Consider the following 19081-nt stretch of genomic DNA (forward strand, 5'->3'; position numbering starts at 1 on the left):
TTGAACGTATGTTCAAAAAGACTGCCAAACAGGGTAAGCTTGTTATATTTACTACCTAACCTAACAGTTGAGATAGCTAACGCTTGCTACGTGCTAGCTAACAGTCGTCAACCCCACAGGAGCAGAAGGTTTTCACTCGTGTGTGTCTGTGTCTGTCAGGATTACGCAAAAACTACAAGACCGATTATCACAAAACTCAGTGGAGGGGTGTAGCATGTGTCAAGTCAATTCTGACCATGATCCGTTCAGTGGAACCAGCTAGCAACAGTGACCGATTCAGAAGGTTTTTACCCTGAATATGTGTGATGTGTGTTCCTCTGTGTCAGTGCTCCATTCACACGTGTGTGTGTGTGTGTTTGGACTGAAAAAGGTGGTACAAGCAATTTGACAACACTGTAGTAAATATTTTTGGTGCATCAAAAAGTGTGCTCATTAAGATACCAGCAGACAAGCTAATCCAGCACAAATTAGTGCATAAAAAGTCACCAAAATGAAATATTTGAACCTCATAATTAAATACAAAATGAGGGGAAAAACGGCAAAAATGTCCACTTAAAAAAAAAAAGAACCCCCCCTTCCACTAGGCTGGCTACGGGCCTGCAATGGGTGACAGAATACACAGGATTTCAGACTCCGCAAAGATTCAGAGAATACCATTTCACACATACCGTATCTTCTTGCTGGCCGCAATCCGGTGGTACTCTTAGCACAGCAAATCTTGGTGTTCCACCCCACAGTAAGGCGCCTTTGTAATTAAGAATAGGTCATGAATGAGGGGTGTGCTATGAAAAACACTCCTCTGTGTAGTTTAAATCAGTGTACTACTATATAGATTAGTCTTTCAGTTTCACTTGGTTTCAGTTAGTGTTATCAGGAAAATAAAAAATGTATAAATATATTATTTAAAAATACATCTGATTTTCAATAAAAGCAAAACAAACAGTGATGGTAGAGGGTCATTTTCATTAGACAAGAACACAGCACCACTCTTATTAAGGTTATTACCTTATTCCATCTGCTCTGCACTGACTGGATAAGACAGGCGAAATCTTTCCCTGCTTCTTCGATGGTATTTCTCTGGGTGATGTTGTTCCCTGGAGCAAGTCTGGCTGTTTGACCATGGTGGTGCTCAGCGCTTCCTGGCGGAGTATCAACACACAGGCACCTGGAGTGCAGCTGAATCCAAAGTCAAGGTCACTGTCTGGCATCTTGACATGACCATCGACGACTCCTCAGGAGGGAATCTCCAATAACCATCACAAACTGAATTGTGTGTGTGTGTGTGTATATATGTATATATGTGTATGTAATAAAATGAATGTATAATATTCTTTACAAACCTTTGAAGTCGTGTCGTGGAGATTCTGTGTCCGGTCCCCCAAAATTGCACATTATTATTATTATTACTTCTTGGCAGACGCCCTTATCCAGGGCGACTTACAAAATAAGTGTAAAACAAAGTGCAAAAATACAGTTAAGTAAAAGGCATCAATCATTACAAATTCAATTAAACTAAACATAGCAATTCAAAATACATTTTACAAATTCCAATTTACAATTTAAACAAGCAGGTACAGTAAGTGAGGTCCTACATCCTGGACGGTAAAAGCTAAGTGCTGTCAAGATGTAGGGTCAGCCGAGGGCTACAGGAAAGGGAGCAAGGAGGAAAACAATCAAAAACGCAAGAAGCAAATAAAACTGAGAAGTGCTATCTAGCAGGGATAAAGGACTAATATTACAAGATGCATACACATCCATTGCTAAAATAAAAAAAAACTTAAGACAAATACTGCTTTGAATAAGGAAAAACAAGAGATACAATCACACATGGAGTTTATACATCGGTTACTTTGCGGTTGGTTTAAACTCGAAAATCTCTTTAAATTACATTACATTATTTGTCATTTAGCAGACACTCTTATCCAGGGCGACTTACATTTGCACCCATTTATACAGCTGGGCATTTTACTGGAGTAATCGAAGTGAAGTATCTTGCTCAAGGGCACAACAGCATTTTCGTTTCAAAGGTGTTTTATGAAGATCGAGCCGCACATGTCGCGGGTGTGACAGCTGTGTTTAGCCAGAGATCCCGGGGTTCCAGTGGAACATGATTACATTTCAATATTATTATATATTACTATTATTTATTTATTACAGACGCCCTTATCCAGGGCAACTTACACAACATAAGAACATTATTAAAAGTGCAATACAGTATACAATTACAGATCAAAACAGTACAAATTACAAGTTCAAAATCACAAAAGCGCATAAGAACAAATAGAGTAAATCCAGGTCCTACATGCTTGTGAGCTAATAATTGCAGACAAGATGTGAAGTCACAGTCAGAGCTCAGGGGAGGGACACAGGGGGATCAATATATAGTGTATGCGTCTTAGTATATAGTGTGTGCGTCTTAGTATGTAGTGTATGTGTCTCAGTATGTAGTGTGTGCGTCTTAGTATGTAGTGTATGCGTCTCAGTATAGTGTATGCGTCTCAGTATAGTGTATGTGTCTCAGTATAGTGTATGCGTCTCAGTATGTAGTGTATGCGTCTTAGTATGTAGTGTATGCGTCTCAGTATAGTGTATGCATCTCAGTATGTAGTGTGTGCGTCTTAGTATGTAGTGTATGGGTCTCAGTATGTAGTGTATGCGTCTCAGTATAGTGTATGCGTCTCAGTATGTAGTGTATGCGTCTCAGTATGTAGTGTATGCGTCTCAGTATAGTGTATGCGTCTCAGTATGTAGTGTATGCGTCTCAGTATGTAGTGTATGCGTCTTAGTATGTAGTGTATGCGTCTCAGTATAGTGTATGCGTCTCAGTATGTAGTGTGTGCGTCTCAGTATATAGTGTATGTGTCTCAGTATAGTGTATGCGTCTCAGTATGTAGTGTATGTGTCTCAGTATATAGTGTGTGCGTCTCAGTATGTAGTGTATGTGTCTCACTATAATGTATGCGTCTCAGTATGTAGTGTATGCGTCTCAGTATGTAGTGTGTGCGTCTCAGTATGTAGTGTGTGCGTCTCAGTATAGTGTATGCGTCTCAGTATGTAGTGTGTGCGTCTCAGTATGTAGTGTATGCGTCTCAGTATAATGTATGCGTCTCAGTATATAGTGTGTGCGTCTCAGTATGTAGTGTGTGCGTCTCAGTATAATGTATGCGTCTCAGTATATAGTGTGTGCGTCTCAGTATGTAGTGTATGTGTCTCACTATAATGTATGCGTCTCAGTATGTAGTGTATGCGTCTCAGTATGTAGTGTGTGCGTCTCAGTATGTAGTGTGTGCGTCTCAGTATAGTGTATGCGTCTCAGTATGTAGTGTATGCGTCTCAGTATGTAGTGTGTGCGTCTCAGTATGTAGTGTATGTGTCTCAGTATAATGTATGCGTCTCAGTATGTAGTGTGTGCGTCTCAGTATGTAGTGTATGTGTCTCAGTATAGTGTATGCGTCTCAGTATGTAGTGTATGCGTCTCAGTATGTAGTGTATGTGTCTCAGTATAATGTATGCGTCTCAGTATGTAGTGTGTGCGTCTCAGTATGTAGTGTATGTGTCTCAGTATAATGTATGCGTCTCAGTATGTAGTGTGTGCGTCTCAGTATAGTGTATGCATCTCAGTATGTAGTGTATGTGTCTCAGTATGTAGTGTATGTGTCTCAGTATAATGTATGCGTCTCAGTATGTAGTGTATGTGTCTCAGTATGTAGTGTATGCGTCTCAGTATGTAGTGTGTGCGTCTCAGTATATAGTGTATGCGTCTCAGTATATAGTGTATGTTTGTCAGTATAGTGTATGCGTCTCAGTATGTAGTGTATGTGTCTCAGTATGTAGTGTATGTGTCTCAGTATAATGTATGCGTCTCAGTATGTAGTGTATGTGTCTCAGTATAATGTATGCGTCTCAGTATGTAGTGTATGTGTCTCAGTATAATGTATGCGTCTCAGTATGTAGTGTGTGCGTCTCAGTATGTAGTGTGTGCGTCTCAGTATGTAGTGTATGCGTCTCAGTATAGTGTATGCGTCTCAGTATAGTGTATGCGTCTCAGTATGTAGTGTATGCGTCTCAGTATGTAGTGTATGCGTCTTAGTATGTAGTGTATGCGTCTCAGTATAGTGTATGCGTCTCAGTATGTAGTGTGTGCGTCTTAGTATGTAGTGTATGCGTCTCAGTATGTAGTGTATGCGTCTCAGTATAGTGTATGCGTCTCAGTATGTAGTGTATGCGTCACAGTATGTAGTGTATGCGTCTTAGTATGTAGTGTATGCGTCTCAGTATAGTGTATGTGTCTCAGTATAGTGTATGCGTCTCAGTATGTAGTGTGTGCGTCTCAGTATATAGTGTATGTGTCTCAGTATAGTGTATGCGTCTCAGTATGTAGTGTATGTGTCTCAGTATATAGTGTGTCTCAGTATGTAGTGTGTGCGTCTCAGTATAATGTATGCGTCTCAGTATATAGTGTATGCGTCTCAGTATGTAGTGTATGCGTCTCAGTATGTAGTGTATGCGTCTTAGTATGTAGTGTATGCGTCTCAGTATAGTGTATGCGTCTCAGTATGTAGTGTATGCGTCACAGTATGTAGTGTATGCGTCTTAGTATGTAGTGTATGCGTCTCAGTATAGTGTATGCGTCTCAGTATGTAGTGTGTGCGTCTCAGTATATAGTGTATGTGTCTCAGTATAGTGTATGCGTCTCAGTATGTAGTGTATGTGTCTCAGTATATAGTGTGTCTCAGTATGTAGTGTATGCGTCTCAGTATAGTGTATGCGTCTCAGTATAGTGTATGCGTCTCAGTATGTAGTGTATGCGTCTCAGTATGTAGTGTATGCGTCTTAGTATGTAGTGTATGCGTCTCAGTATAGTGTATGCGTCTCAGTATGTAGTGTATGCGTCTCAGTATAGTGTATGCGTCTCAGTATGTAGTGTATGCGTCACAGTATGTAGTGTATGCGTCTTAGTATGTAGTGTATGCGTCTCAGTATAGTGTATGTGTCTCAGTATAGTGTATGCGTCTCAGTATGTAGTGTGTGCGTCTCAGTATATAGTGTATGTGTCTCAGTATAGTGTATGCGTCTCAGTATGTAGTGTATGTGTCTCAGTATATAGTGTGTCTCAGTATGTAGTGTGTGCGTCTCAGTATAATGTATGCGTCTCAGTATATAGTGTATGCGTCTCAGTATATAGTGTGTGCGTCTCAGTATGTAGTGTGTGCGTCTCAGTATAATGTATGCGTCTCAGTATATAGTGTATGCGTCTCAGTATATAGTGTGTGCGTCTCAGTATGTAGTGTATGTGTCTCACTATAATGTATGCGTCTCAGTATGTAGTGTATGCGTCTCAGTATGTAGTGTGTGAGTCTCAGTATATAGTGTATGTGTCTCAGTATAGTGTATGCGTCTCAGTATGTAGTGTATGTGTCTCAGTATATAGTGTGTCTCAGTATGTAGTGTGTGCGTCTCAGTATAGTGTATGCGTCTCAGTATGTAGTGTATGCGTCTCAGTATGTAGTGTGTGCGTCTCAGTATGTAGTGTATGTGTCTCAGTATAATGTATGCGTCTCAGTATGTAGTGTGTGCGTCTCAGTATGTAGTGTGTGCGTCTCAGTATAGTGTATGCATCTCAGTATGTAGTGTATGTGTCTCAGTATGTAGTGTATGTGTCTCAGTATAATGTATGCGTCTCAGTATGTAGTGTATGTGTCTCAGTATGTAGTGTATGTGTCTCAGTATGTAGTGTATGCGTCTCAGTATGTAGTGTATGTGTCTCAGTATGTAGTGTATGTGTCTCAGTATAATGTATGCGTCTCAGTATGTAGTGTGTGCGTCTCAGTATGTAGTGTATGCGTCTCAGTATAGTGTATGCGTCTCAGTATAGTGTATGCGTCTCAGTATGTAGTGTATGCGTCTCAGTATGTAGTGTATGCGTCTTAGTATGTAGTGTATGCGTCTCAGTATAGTGTATGCGTCTCAGTATGTAGTGTATGCGTCTCAGTATAGTGTATGCGTCTCAGTATGTAGTGTATGCGTCACAGTATGTAGTGTATGCGTCTTAGTATGTAGTGTATGCGTCTCAGTATAGTGTATGTGTCTCAGTATAGTGTATGCGTCTCAGTATGTAGTGTGTGCGTCTCAGTATATAGTGTATGTGTCTCAGTATAGTGTATGCGTCTCAGTATGTAGTGTATGTGTCTCAGTATATAGTGTGTCTCAGTATGTAGTGTGTGCGTCTCAGTATAATGTATGCGTCTCAGTATATAGTGTATGCGTCTCAGTATATAGTGTGTGCGTCTCAGTATGTAGTGTGTGCGTCTCAGTATAATGTATGCGTCTCAGTATATAGTGTATGCGTCTCAGTATATAGTGTGTGCGTCTCAGTATGTAGTGTATGTGTCTCACTATAATGTATGCGTCTCAGTATGTAGTGTATGCGTCTCAGTATGTAGTGTGTGAGTCTCAGTATATAGTGTATGTGTCTCAGTATAGTGTATGCGTCTCAGTATGTAGTGTATGTGTCTCAGTATATAGTGTGTCTCAGTATGTAGTGTGTGCGTCTCAGTATAGTGTATGCGTCTCAGTATGTAGTGTATGCGTCTCAGTATGTAGTGTGTGCGTCTCAGTATGTAGTGTATGTGTCTCAGTATAATGTATGCGTCTCAGTATGTAGTGTGTGCGTCTCAGTATGTAGTGTGTGCGTCTCAGTATAGTGTATGCATCTCAGTATGTAGTGTATGTGTCTCAGTATGTAGTGTATGTGTCTCAGTATAATGTATGCGTCTCAGTATGTAGTGTATGTGTCTCAGTATGTAGTGTATGTGTCTCAGTATGTAGTGTATGCGTCTCAGTATGTAGTGTATGTGTCTCAGTATGTAGTGTATGTGTCTCAGTATAATGTATGCGTCTCAGTATGTAGTGTGTGCGTCTCAGTATGTAGTGTATGCGTCTCAGTATAGTGTATGCGTCTCAGTATAGTGTATGCGTCTCAGTATGTAGTGTATGCGTCACAGTATGTAGTGTATGCGTCTTAGTATGTAGTGTATGCGTCTCAGTATAGTGTATGTGTCTCAGTATAGTGTATGCGTCTCAGTATGTAGTGTGTGCGTCTCAGTATATAGTGTATGTGTCTCAGTATAGTGTATGCGTCTCAGTATGTAGTGTATGTGTCTCAGTATATAGTGTGTCTCAGTATGTAGTGTGTGCGTCTCAGTATAATGTATGCGTCTCAGTATATAGTGTATGCGTCTCAGTATATAGTGTGTGCGTCTCAGTATGTAGTGTGTGCGTCTCAGTATAATGTATGCGTCTCAGTATATAGTGTATGCGTCTCAGTATATGGTGTGTGCGTCTCAGTATGTAGTGTATGTGTCTCACTATAATGTATGCGTCTCAGTATGTAGTGTATGCGTCTCAGTATGTAGTGTGTGCGTCTCAGTATGTAGTGTGTGCATCTCAGTATAGTGTATGCGTCTCAGTATGTAGTGTGTGCGTCTCAGTATGTAGTGTATGCGTCTCAGTATGTAGTGTGTGCGTCTCAGTATGTAGTGTGTGCATCTCAGTATAGTGTATGCGTCTCAGTATGTAGTGTGTGTGTCTCAGTATGTAGTGTATGTGTCTCAGTATAATGTATGCGTCTCAGTATGTAGTGTGTGCGTCTCAGTATGTAGTGTGTGCGTCTCAGTATAGTGTATGCGTCTCAGTATATAGTGTATGCGTCTCAGTATGTAGTGTATGTGTCTCAGTATTTAGTGTATGTGTCTCAGTATAATGTATGCGTCTCAGTATGTAGTGTATGTGTCTCAGTATGTAGTGTATGTGTCTCAGTATAATGTATGCGTCTCAGTATGTAGTGTATGTGTCTCAGTATGTAGTGTATGTGTCTCAGTATAATGTATGCGTCTCAGTATGTAGTGTATGTGTCTCAGTATGTAGTGTATGTGTCTCAGTATGTAGTGTATGTGTCTCAGTATGTAGTGTATGCACCACGGGGTGAATAATGTCCTACCTAGTGGTTGTAAAATACAGTCCTCCTAAAATACTAACTTAGTTAGATAACTTAATCTGTGTGGTGCTTTCTACTTTCAATTGTGTGCACAAAGCTCACTATCCTGATTCCAGAGGAAACGCGTCTCCTTTGGCTTTGGGAGAGAGCAGCGTTTCTCCAGAGGTACGCGTGTAAAACTACAACACCCAGCATGCACTGCTCCGAGCCTCGTCCCGGCGCCACGCGTTCCGTGTGTGTATGTGCGACGGCGGGCGGTTGCTAGGCGACGGTGCGGGGCTGTGCGGCGGCTCGCGCTCAGGGGCGTCATTTGTCCCGACTGTCTGCACGTGAGAGCACGCGTGATGCGGGCGACGAGCAGGACGTCATCGCCGAGCAGATCGACGAGCTGCGGAGGAGGATCCGGATAATCGGTAGGTGTTTGTGCAGCTCCTGAAGCAGGGCAGCCATTGATCCGCTCACATCTGTATCAAAACCAGCAAGAGCGACGTCGCTGTTGCAGCTTCTGTCGGAAACGTCACTGGACTTAAAGAGACAGTAGGAGCCGCACAGTTGCTAGTTATCCTCCATGCGCCATGTGGACACGGTGTCTGTTCAGGTTCCCCACAGCGCCTCTGCTCGGTTTGGGAAATCTCTCTGCTGTCATGAAAGCCTGCTTTAGTCACTGTAATTAGTTCAGTTAAGCAGCCGGACACTGTCCCTGTGCGCAGTGTAAAGCAGGATTTTAACAGACCTGGATGTGAACAACTTGACTACAGCCGGCTTTTGTCACTATATTGAAGTCAGTCAATTGAAAGCCTCATGGATCTGCGAAGAAAAGTTTTAGATGTCACTGTTTTCAAGATGAACGTGTGTGTGTGTGTGTGTGTGTGTGTGTGTGTGTGTGTGTGTCCACTGACGTCTATATGAATACTGTCTATACAAAATCTGCATATTCCTTATCTTATTATCTCCAAATTTCCAGAGGGGAACAAGACTGCTATCTATGTGAGCTCACAGTACACCATCGAGCAGTACAAGGACATGATTCTGCAGCTCCAGCAGCAGGACGAGAAGCAGCGGCCTGAGCCCTTACCGGTGAGAGGGTTTAGGCTACACTCTTTCCTTCCTGCCTTGTGGCTTCGGATGGGCCTGTGTTGATTATTAGTATTTGTAAACCACTGGAGATAAACCCGTATTCTCCAGCTTTTTGAAGTGGGATGAAGCCAATTATCAGTTCAATTAAGGTTTCAATGAATTAATTGAGAGTGCAGTTTGATCACAAGCCTGTAGTACCAGGATTGGGAACTAAGCCTTGATATCTGGATGGCTGTGAAAGTGAAATGGATGCTCAGCCACACGCTGCCCTGTACTGAAATCATATCTATGGAAACCATAGGAGGAGGAGATAGTGTACAAGGAGCGCAAACAGAGGAAGAGGATCGGGAACAAGAAGGAGGAGATGAATGCACAGGCTGAACTAGAGGAGAAGGAGGTAGGTGTGAGAATCGGGGTCATCATTGACTTTTTTATTTCTTTGCCCAATGGTTGAACTTGGACTGTATAGGGAAGAGCAAAAGAGCACCGAGTTTAGGAATGAGAGGAAGCCGTTCGAACCCTCGTGCTCGCCGGGCTGCTCGGCACTTTGACCCGAGAGTCGCCTCCATTTGAGAATCATCCCAAACTGTGGGCTTGTTCCACCCCCCACCTCTCTCTGTGTAGAGGTGCCTCTGGTCTCCTGTTCTCAAAACCTGACCGATTCTGGATATGAAGTTCAGCAGTCGCTCTTGTGGAGTTTTCTCATGACTGAACACAGTTCTGGATGAGGGTCTGCTTTTATTTTGGCCCGTACCTACAGGCATTTATTCTGCAGTCTCCTGACAGGATCGCTCCCTCTTTGCAGGCGACTAGTGATACATATGCGATACCCCTCTGTGGGCAGTAGAGGGCTCCCTCACAACACGATGCGACTTACCTGTATAAGTCACTCTGCAGCAGAGAAGGTCGCATGTCCCAGACTGGGCCGGCCTAATGGTTTACAATATGAAGAGCCCAGGTCCAGCTGGCGCGCCTCACCTGACGTCACTTGCACAGCAGGGTTAGGGGTCCAGTTTGGGTTGGGGTTTCAAAAGTCTTGTGGTCAGAACATGGGCCAACTATTGCCTTTGAGAAGTCTTGCAAAGTGCATTGAGACTGCACTTTTAATAGAACATTACGAACACAAAGCCCATGAATGGGTCATTTGAAGAAAAGGTGGGGATCAGTCGCTCATTATAACACGAGGAGTAATTTGTCCTGGATGTAAACTCGGGCATTTCACACCCTGGCTGAATTCTTCACACGTGAAAAGGCCTGGCAACCTGGCAATGTTTACACATACTCTCCTTTCTCCAGAGGTGTGAAGAGCAGTTCAGTGCACACTTAACGAGGCAGGGTGTGGCCTCATTAGGCAGCAAGCCATTGACCTGCAGTCCAGCTCATAACACAGACGCACGTTAGAAGCCTGAAATAAAGAAACTGGTGTCAGGGTTACATTTTAGGTAGTTTTTAGTTTCACAACACACACAGGCTCCCAATAGTGTGAGGGTTGCGTCTCCACACGGGTCATTTCACACGGGCTCACCCTCACGTCTTGGTCTCGGCTAGGACTGGGGTTCCAGCTACATCAATCTGATAACGGAGGGGATGTGGAAGAGATAAACCCTTTTTGGTACCAAGACTGACCTCAATTATGCGTGTGTGTGTCTGTATCTGTGTCTGTCTGTCTCGAAACGTCTGGAGCAGATGAAAGAGAAGTACAACAAGTCCCAGCTCAGACTGAGGGAGAAGAAGAAGAGACTGGAGGCCGAGTTAAAGGAGATGAAGGACGCAGAGCAGGCCAAGCGCTCCAGGTACTGCTTATATCACCGTCCTATCCCCCGCCCCCCTTCAGTTCAGTCACCAGACAAAGGGCAATTGTCCAGTTTTCAAACATCTCTTGCACTACGTCAGGCTGAACTTCCCCTGCTGTGTTGTTGTGTGCTCACTTATGTGTTCGGTCTTGTGTCACACAAATAACAAATGAAAGGAAAAACCTGAATAAATGAGTGGAGGAACATAATGATGCAGATGCCTCCAAAGAGGTGTATGCATGATGCAATTAAGCAATTAACATCCTATCATGCTCTGTGGTATGTATACAAATGCTGAACAGGCCCAGTTGACCTCAATTTTGGATCAAGATGGCAGTGCGTAAACCCCTCAATACAAATTTGAGAGTTCAATGGTTCAAAAAACATAGGCACTGGTCTACAGAGGTGTGTAAAAAAGTGATCTGGTCAGATGAGTCACCCTTCACCATATTCTCAACAAGGGGGCGAGTGCATGTGTAGCGACACCAAGAGAACGGCATTTGTCTCTGTTCCCATTTTGATCAAAATCTCAGGGCTGCCCAGCAACCCTTTGTGTATCTGGTGCTTGAAGGCTAACACAGGAGTTGAGTGTGTGTTTCATTGTGTGTGGCTCCTGTACACTGAGCCCAGGGTTGCTGTGTCCTCGTGTGTATTGTTAAAGCCTCCTTCTGCTGACTGTTCCTCAGAGGTATTTAGCTGTGCACCATCCCCTGCAGTTGTACTGTCTGTCTATTCTCAGTTTGCCTCAGTGCCCTTCCGCCCCCATCTCCTGTGTGTCGAATAATACAGTGACAACTGTGTATTCAGCGCCTTTCGTCATAAGTAAGGGATCCTGTATAAGCTATCTCAGTTTACGAACTCTTCTGTTTCTAAACCATTGTTAAACCCGGAAGCACAGCTGCACACAGCTGGATAAGCTGTTTCTTCCTGCCCCAGCATTGAGTAAAAAATTATATCTAAATCCCTTGCTCACTTATATCAATGGTTCCCATCCCTGGTCCTGGAGGACGCCCTACCCTGCTGGGTTTTGTTCCAACCAAGTTCTCAATTTATTAATTGAACCTTAATCAAGTAACAATCTGCTTAGATTACATTTTTTAAATTGTGCAATGAAAGAGCTGGTTCTTTAATAAGTTCCTCATACAATTCTATACTTAACTTAAACCCCCTACTGTTTAAAACAATTAAAAGGCTCTGGTTTAGGAATTTATTAGTTCAATTAAGGGTTCAATTATGTATTTGAGCGCTCTGTTGGAAAAAATCCCCCAGTTGCACTGATCAAAGCCTTGCAGGAGTCTAGTGACTTATGATCATCCAAATAAATTACAGCTTTTCCATTGATTCAGTCAAACAAAAATAAATGAATACAATACTTCCTCACAGCCACACAAGCAAAATACAAAACAGAAAGCTACTGTTTAAAGAACTCGACAGCGGTAGTCGATTCTGACCAGGCGTGCAGACGTCATGCCAACTCGCCGAATTTCGGTTCAGGGTCGTGCCTCAGTGTCTTTTGTTGCCTGTCTATTTACATGTTGTTTGGCGGGGGGGGTTGGGGCTAGCCCTGGTTAATGGGGTCTCTCTCTATGCCCGTCTCCCACAGTGAGCAGCAGATGGTGGAGGAGGCCAAGGCTCGCCTGAGGGCCGTGGAAAAGCAACGATACGCATTCCAAGAGAATTCTCAGCAGGTGACCCGCACCCTGAATGCAGTGACCATCGGGGTGAAGCACCTGAGTAACATGCTGGACCACATCAAGCAGGTAAGCCCCGCCCCCTTTCTCCCCGCGGAGAGATCTGCAGCCGGCCCGGCACACAGATTAGTGGCTCCTGGACCACAGAGCCCAGCTTGTAGAAAGCTGGAAGTGAAAGGGCACTGCGGAGATCTACTATAGTGGTTTGACACGGGGAGGAGAGCTGTCTGACACTGTGGTTCAGCTGTCCACAAATGAGCCTTTAGTGACTAAAAACAATGCCTGGAAAGTTAGAATGGGAAACTAGAATAGTACACTGTACTAGTGTACGATTTGTAAAGTGGAAAGTCTTCCATCAGCGTTGTGTTTTGAAGCCAGTGTCTGTCTGTAGCAGCAACATCGACATGTTTGAATGTAAACAGTGCATGTATTTTGTACGCAGCAGCTACCTGCCTGTGTGTGTTTAAACCAGGCTTATGGAGAAAGAAATCAGGACTGCAGTGTCTGGGTCAAATTGCATGTAGTAGGTGCCGTAATTGGAGTTTGAGTTGATGAATCAGAGGAACTGATCTGTGGAGTACAAAGCTAGGCATTTCTAGGCATTTCGCACATCTAGGACAGGGGTAGTTAAGACCCATTCTATGCCCATAGACATCTTAATGTAAATTTCCAGCTGAAATATGGAAAGAAGGTCTGGAGGGACGGCGAGGGATCTCACTTAATCACACATTTATTTCTCTCTCTCTGTCCCTCTCTCAGGGTTGGTACGGGTGCTTGAAATCCTTGAAAATGCTTGAATTTTAATGTGGTATTTTCAAGGTTGTGAAAGTGCTTGAATTTTGAATAAAGTGCTGGATTTTTGTGAAAAATGATTAAATGAATGATCTTGGGGATATAACTACAATGGTTGGGGAGCCAGTTGATTGCTTTATGCCGCGCCCAGTGCGACTCCTGTTGGATGAGCTGGTGTGTTTGATGCGCTGAGTGTGAGCCGCTGAGACAGCGCGCATCAGCGCCCAGTGAGGCAAATGTGCCACAATGCTGCCGTTTCAGAGGAGGGGGCTCCATAACATTGAATATACACTCTGGTTAAAACAAGGTCCACATTTGCGGATAGCATTGTAATACTTTGCATTAGTATCTGCTGGTCTCTGCTTTTTTATTTTTTTAAATACATATATATATATATATATATAAATAAATAAATAAATAACATGTTGATGGTTTAGTATTCAAAATCAATTATTATAATGTGTAATTCCATTTAAGAAAATTAAAAAAGCAGAGACCAGCAGATACTAATGCAAAGTATTTATTGCTGAGGGAGATTCCATAACATAAAGACCGTCACTGTTTACTAGGTTAAGGATATAGGAACATTGAAGAGAATAAACATGATGCTGTTTTGACAGTAAGTGAGCATACTGAATATACATGGATTGACTCGTAGAACTTTGTTATGCTCTATTTTACATTTGCTCCTTGAATGTACATGGAAGTTCAATACAGAAAAGTGTTGATGTAGCTTTTTATGTTTTGCATGTTTAAAACAATTGTGTATTGGTGTTCACTAATTTTGACTGATTGCAAGATGGATTTATATTGATTTAATATCAACCTGATTTTAGCCAGGTAACAACACAATGCCAAGTGTACATGAAGGCTCTCATGAAACAATTTTGCTGTTACAGCATAATAACATCTAATAGTGTGGTGAAATTATAATTTCATGTGCTTAGTTCAGTGCAGAAAAGTGTGCATTTTAGATGAGAAGGTTTAGTTCACCAAGGCTGTGAGGTGCTGGAAAATCTTTGACCTTGCACCTTGAAAGTACTTGAAAAGTGCTTGAATTTGACTTTTGAAAAGCTGTACGAACCCTGCTCTCTCTCTGTCTCTGTCCCTCTGTATGTCCCTACATTTGTCTCTGTCTCTCCACAGCCTAAGAGCTACGTCCCGGACGCCCCCGTACCCCCGTCCTCGGAGGAGGATGTGCATGAGCTCCTCTCCCAGGCAGTGCAGAAAGTGCTGCTGATGATAGAGGAGCTGAAGGGCAGAGACCTCGGTGATCACCAGAAGAAGGTGAGAGGAGCGCCGCCGCAGTGCACCTACACAGAGGACAGATCTGGGGACTTAATCACCAGATGCAGATACCTGAGACAAATGGACCATGAGATGTAAATGTCTTGGTTACATCGTAAGCAAAAGACCCTGTTGCCGTCCTGGAATCCAGGCTGTCGGCACCCACAGCCTGCGACTATCAGCCCGAAACATCTGTACACCGGTGGATGATTCTGACAGGGCACAGATTTCTGTATGTCCAACCGTGGCCTGCATAATCTCTTGGCCAACGCTGTCTTCCACTAAACACGGGATCTAAACGACTACTACCTGAGTCCAGGATTTAGTGATTATGCATTTATTTACTCAAACTGATTATTTTATGTTTTATGAACATTCGTGAGCGTTCTTGGGCTCCTGTTGAACGGTGTGTGTAATCTGCATACGCTTGTTTCTAGTTCCTCGCCAGAATCGAAAATAATATCCCATACTACAACATAGGGATCAAACTCCCCGAGATGCAGATATATGACACTGAGTGTTTGCTTGCATTGTTTTCCACTACCATCATATTTCCGACACCTCTGGAAGCAGCGTGTGTAACAGAGTGCTTTTTGTCACAGTTGTAACATCTCTCGCTGAGCTTGCTAGAGCTTTCAAAGCCACTATCCAGGGCCAGAGCAGACCCATTTGTACTGAGCGGTTCTGATAAAAGTTCCCCCCTTCCGGCGTGTGACCCTCTTCTGTCCCCTGCTGTGTCGTAGAAGAAGAGGACAGTGGCGAGGATGACCCGGAAGTACTGAAGCGCGACATGCTGGAGCGCCAGTCCCAGCGCATCGTCGCCTACCACACCAAGGGGAAGGAGAAGAGGAGCAAGAAGAAGAAGGCAATTAGTAGCCCTACAGTATTTATCAGTTCTTGATTCCTAATTGGGTTCTTCCACTCCCACTCTCCTCCAGTTTATAATCTGGCACCACAGTTGATCTATGTTGAATTTCACAGCCTACTAGGGTAAAATGGGCTGGATTTAGTGCAAACTTTCAAAGACAATGGCTTGCAAATGCTTATTAGGCAGTGTTGTTAAAGTTTTAATTGATATTTAATTGATTTCACTATACTGGTATAAATAACGCAGCAAGTCTCAGGATAGAAACGTCAACAGGCTGAGGTTCAGGCACTGCACTATGAGACGTCATTAGGGACATAATTCATCCTCTGGTACATACACTACATACTGGGACGCATACACTACATACTGAGACACATACACTATATACTGAGATGCATACACTATATACTGAGACGCACACACTATATACTGAGACGCATACACTACATACTGAGACACATACACTATATACTGAGACGCATACACTACATACTGAGACACATACACTATATACTGAGATGCATACACTACATACTGAGACACATACACTACATACTGAGACACATACGCTATATACTGAGACGCACACACTACATACTGAGACACATACACTACATACTGAGACACATACGCTATATACTGAGACGCACACACTACATACTGAGATGCATACACTATATACTGAAATGCATACTGAATGGGTCCAGCTGACGTCTTTCCAGCAGAAAACAGTGCAGTGCCTGAACCTCAGCCTGTTGACGTTTCTCTCCTGAGACTGGGCTGCGTTATTTATACCAGTATAGTGAAATCAATTAAATATCAATTAAAACATTAACAACACTGCCTAATAAGCATTTGCAAGCCATTGTCTTGTGGTTCAATCTCCTTAAAGCCTGAGAAATCCTGTCCCCCAATTTGTGTAACGCTCCAGACAGTGACTGGTGTTGTATTTTGAATAATGTTCAACCAGGATTACTAGCCATGCCAGTTCATTAACTGTCGCCATGAATTCAAGGAAACCATTAAGATGCTCCGTATTCTTACAATTATTAATCTGTTCAATCTCATAGTCATTTAATTTCACCCCCTCTTAGATGCAATCTTTACACTTTGAACTTGGTTTATTTTTAATGTCGCTCTTTGGAAAGTTTAATTTGACTTTAGCGCTCACAGAAACCTTTCTTCCTGACCAGGCGGTGGTGGTTGGTCAGTTTAGGTATTCTTTAAGTTATTTGTAATCAAAATCAATACAAATGTAAAATAAAATTAATATTTTAAAGCACAAACATTTAATTTTATTTTCATTTAGTTTACCGATCCTGTATGGAATTGATAATACCTTGGTGAGGAAAAATAAAAACATCAAGACCTTACAGTTCTCACGTGTTTCTGTACAGCCTTAACAGTGTCAATGCTGAGAATTAATACAACTATCTAACTAACTAGACAGACACCCTGCATTTGTACTGTTTTAATGTCACATTGTGCTGTTCGGTCTGCTCTGACAGATCTGTGTCATGGAGTTAAGATAAGAGAGCGGCTGTGAATGTACGGGGCCGGATTCCTCGCAGCTTTTAACCTTTTGGTCCCGACAGGCTGGTCTCGGCAGAAGCCTGACCTTTTATTTTTTATTATTTTTTATATTTTTAGCTGGACTCTCCTCCCCCACCGAATTCTCCCCAGTGCGATCACATCAGACCTTTTTAGCAAAACTTTGGATGACTCGGAGTGTAAAGAAATCAAGGAGGTCATTAAAACAATACTAATTTAATGTGTATACAGGGACACATCGAACAGGTTGATGAAGACATGAAGTTTATGATAGAAAGAGGAGTTGTAGTGAGGGAGAAAAGAGAGCTGCGTGATTGAAGTGTGTGAATAAAACCCGTTGATATTAACCAGTCTGATTCCAGTCAAATTATTATTAAAGGAGGGATCTCTTCACCACCTCCTGGACCCAAACATTACATTACGTTTGTTATTTATTTGTCTGTTTTCCTTATTTCTAGTCCATCTCTATTTTTCTGCACCTTTTTGTTGTGGGTGGAAAAACAGCAACAGTGTGTATCCCTGTCGCACTGAAGACCTGCTTGATTGACACATGATCCGGTGTGACTAGTGTGACTGTGTGTCCCTCTGCGCTTCTCTTTCACTGTTGCCTCTGTGGCTGCTGCTCCTTCTGGCCTCTGTCTGAGCTCTGTTTGAGTGCTGCTAGGTAGGTCTCACTCCCCGAGATGCTGAGACTGGAGATTTAACTAGAAAAAGTATAAATCTACTGGTTTAATATGCATATACTTAATTATGTATACATATTTAATGTCTAAAGTTACTTTAGTATTTTAGTATTTATTTTTTCTTAACATCATGGGGCTCATTCTTTATTTCTGTAAGAGAAAGTTACTACTTTTGTTTGACCTTGGAGAGTTATCTAACTAACAAAGACTGCTGTGCTCATTGAAATGTCTTTCATAAGTTAAATAAGTATGCTTTCGTTTCATTTACTTATTGTCAGGGGGAAAAATGTTTAAAATGGTGTTTTCATTCTTTATGTCTGTAAGAATGTTAGTAGTTAGTTGTGCTGACGCTGTTCAAACTTTTTACAGTCAATGCAACCAAGACCATTAAGGTCTTCAGACTGCACCCCCAAGCTATTGTAATGTGTAAATTATGTAAATATACTTACAGACACAGGTTTGTTTAAAACATATTGAGAGTGTTTACTTAATCTTATTGCATGAATGGATTACATTAGATATTTGTTTAAAAGAATATGATGTTTTGTTACTAGAGACAGCACTGACAAGTGATGACGGTGCTACACTGTGGGCGTATCCAGTATTGTAAGCATTACCTGTCGTATAGTTCTTCTAATGGTGACCAGAATTATCCCATGACCAAAGTCCCGTGGGACCCGGTGATTGTGGATCCTGGAGAGGACTGACCCCAACATCATCCTGACTCTGGAAGACTGCTGGGTCAACACCTCTGGCCCTCTCATCCTCTCCCCAGTCGGACCTCCTGTTAGATGGGTAAGCTCTCCCCATCCCGACTCCCGGATCAGTTATTTTTACCTTGCTGACTAGTGGACTGACTCCTAAATGACCCCCCCATCCAGGTGCCCATCCCAAACAGACAACTACCTGACAAGTTTAGTTCCAGTTGTGCGCTCCCCTCGAGCTGCCCTACCTGTCTCACTACAACCGGCTCATTGTCGAGATGCCATGGCTCTGGAAGTCCAGAAGGAGAAGGTACTGGACTAGGAAATCTGCCTGGGTGAATGTGTGTGATTGTGTGAATGGCTGGAGCTGCAATATTTTCTGCCTTTCAAATTCATATGGGCAAGCTGTACATATAGGGCTTTTTTTCTTGTTGTTTTATTGTAAGGGCTTTGCCTTTTGAGGGCTAGCAAGTGTCCAAATGGAGATGAACAAGGCTCTCTTACCCCCTCAGGTGTTCATCCACTGTAGTGCAGCAGTATGTCACCCTACCCCAGAGGACCACTCTGTTAAAAGCTGCAGCAGAGCAAGAGAGTGACCGACCTGGAGTCAGACCCCCTGCCATTCAGGCCCAAAGGCAT

At 42.7% G+C, this 19081-nt stretch overlaps 1 protein-coding gene and 1 long non-coding RNA gene across 3 annotated transcripts; both read left to right on the plus strand.

The window, feature by feature from the left end:
- The first annotated feature begins 8249 nt into the window (after nt 1-8249).
- Nucleotides 8250-15691, plus strand: LOC136752547 (outer dynein arm-docking complex subunit 3). Of its 2 annotated transcripts, none has more exons than XM_066707965.1 (7): nt 8250-8409; nt 8961-9073; nt 9375-9470; nt 10760-10866; nt 12470-12626; nt 14496-14636; nt 15383-15691. In XM_066707965.1, exons 2-7 carry the CDS (start codon nt 9020-9022, stop codon nt 15416-15418), a joined length of 591 nt encoding a protein of 196 aa, XP_066564062.1. In that variant the 5' UTR covers nt 8250-8409; nt 8961-9019; the 3' UTR covers nt 15419-15691. The 2 variants fall into 2 exon arrangements, with proteins under 2 accessions (XP_066564062.1, XP_066564061.1); XM_066707964.1 differs by having other exon boundaries at nt 8251-8409; nt 15380-15691.
- A 1828-nt stretch (nt 15692-17519) lies between these two features.
- Nucleotides 17520-18808, plus strand: LOC136752549 (uncharacterized). The gene is made up of 3 exons (XR_010817313.1): nt 17520-17719; nt 18367-18533; nt 18620-18808. It is a non-coding gene; the product is annotated as an uncharacterized LOC136752549 (long non-coding RNA).
- The last annotated feature ends 273 nt before the right edge of the window (nt 18809-19081 follow it).

The sequence above is a fragment of the Amia ocellicauda genome, chromosome 7 (genome assembly GCF_036373705.1).
Source record: "Amia ocellicauda isolate fAmiCal2 chromosome 7, fAmiCal2.hap1, whole genome shotgun sequence".
Lineage (NCBI taxonomy): Eukaryota > Metazoa > Chordata > Actinopteri > Amiiformes > Amiidae > Amia > Amia ocellicauda.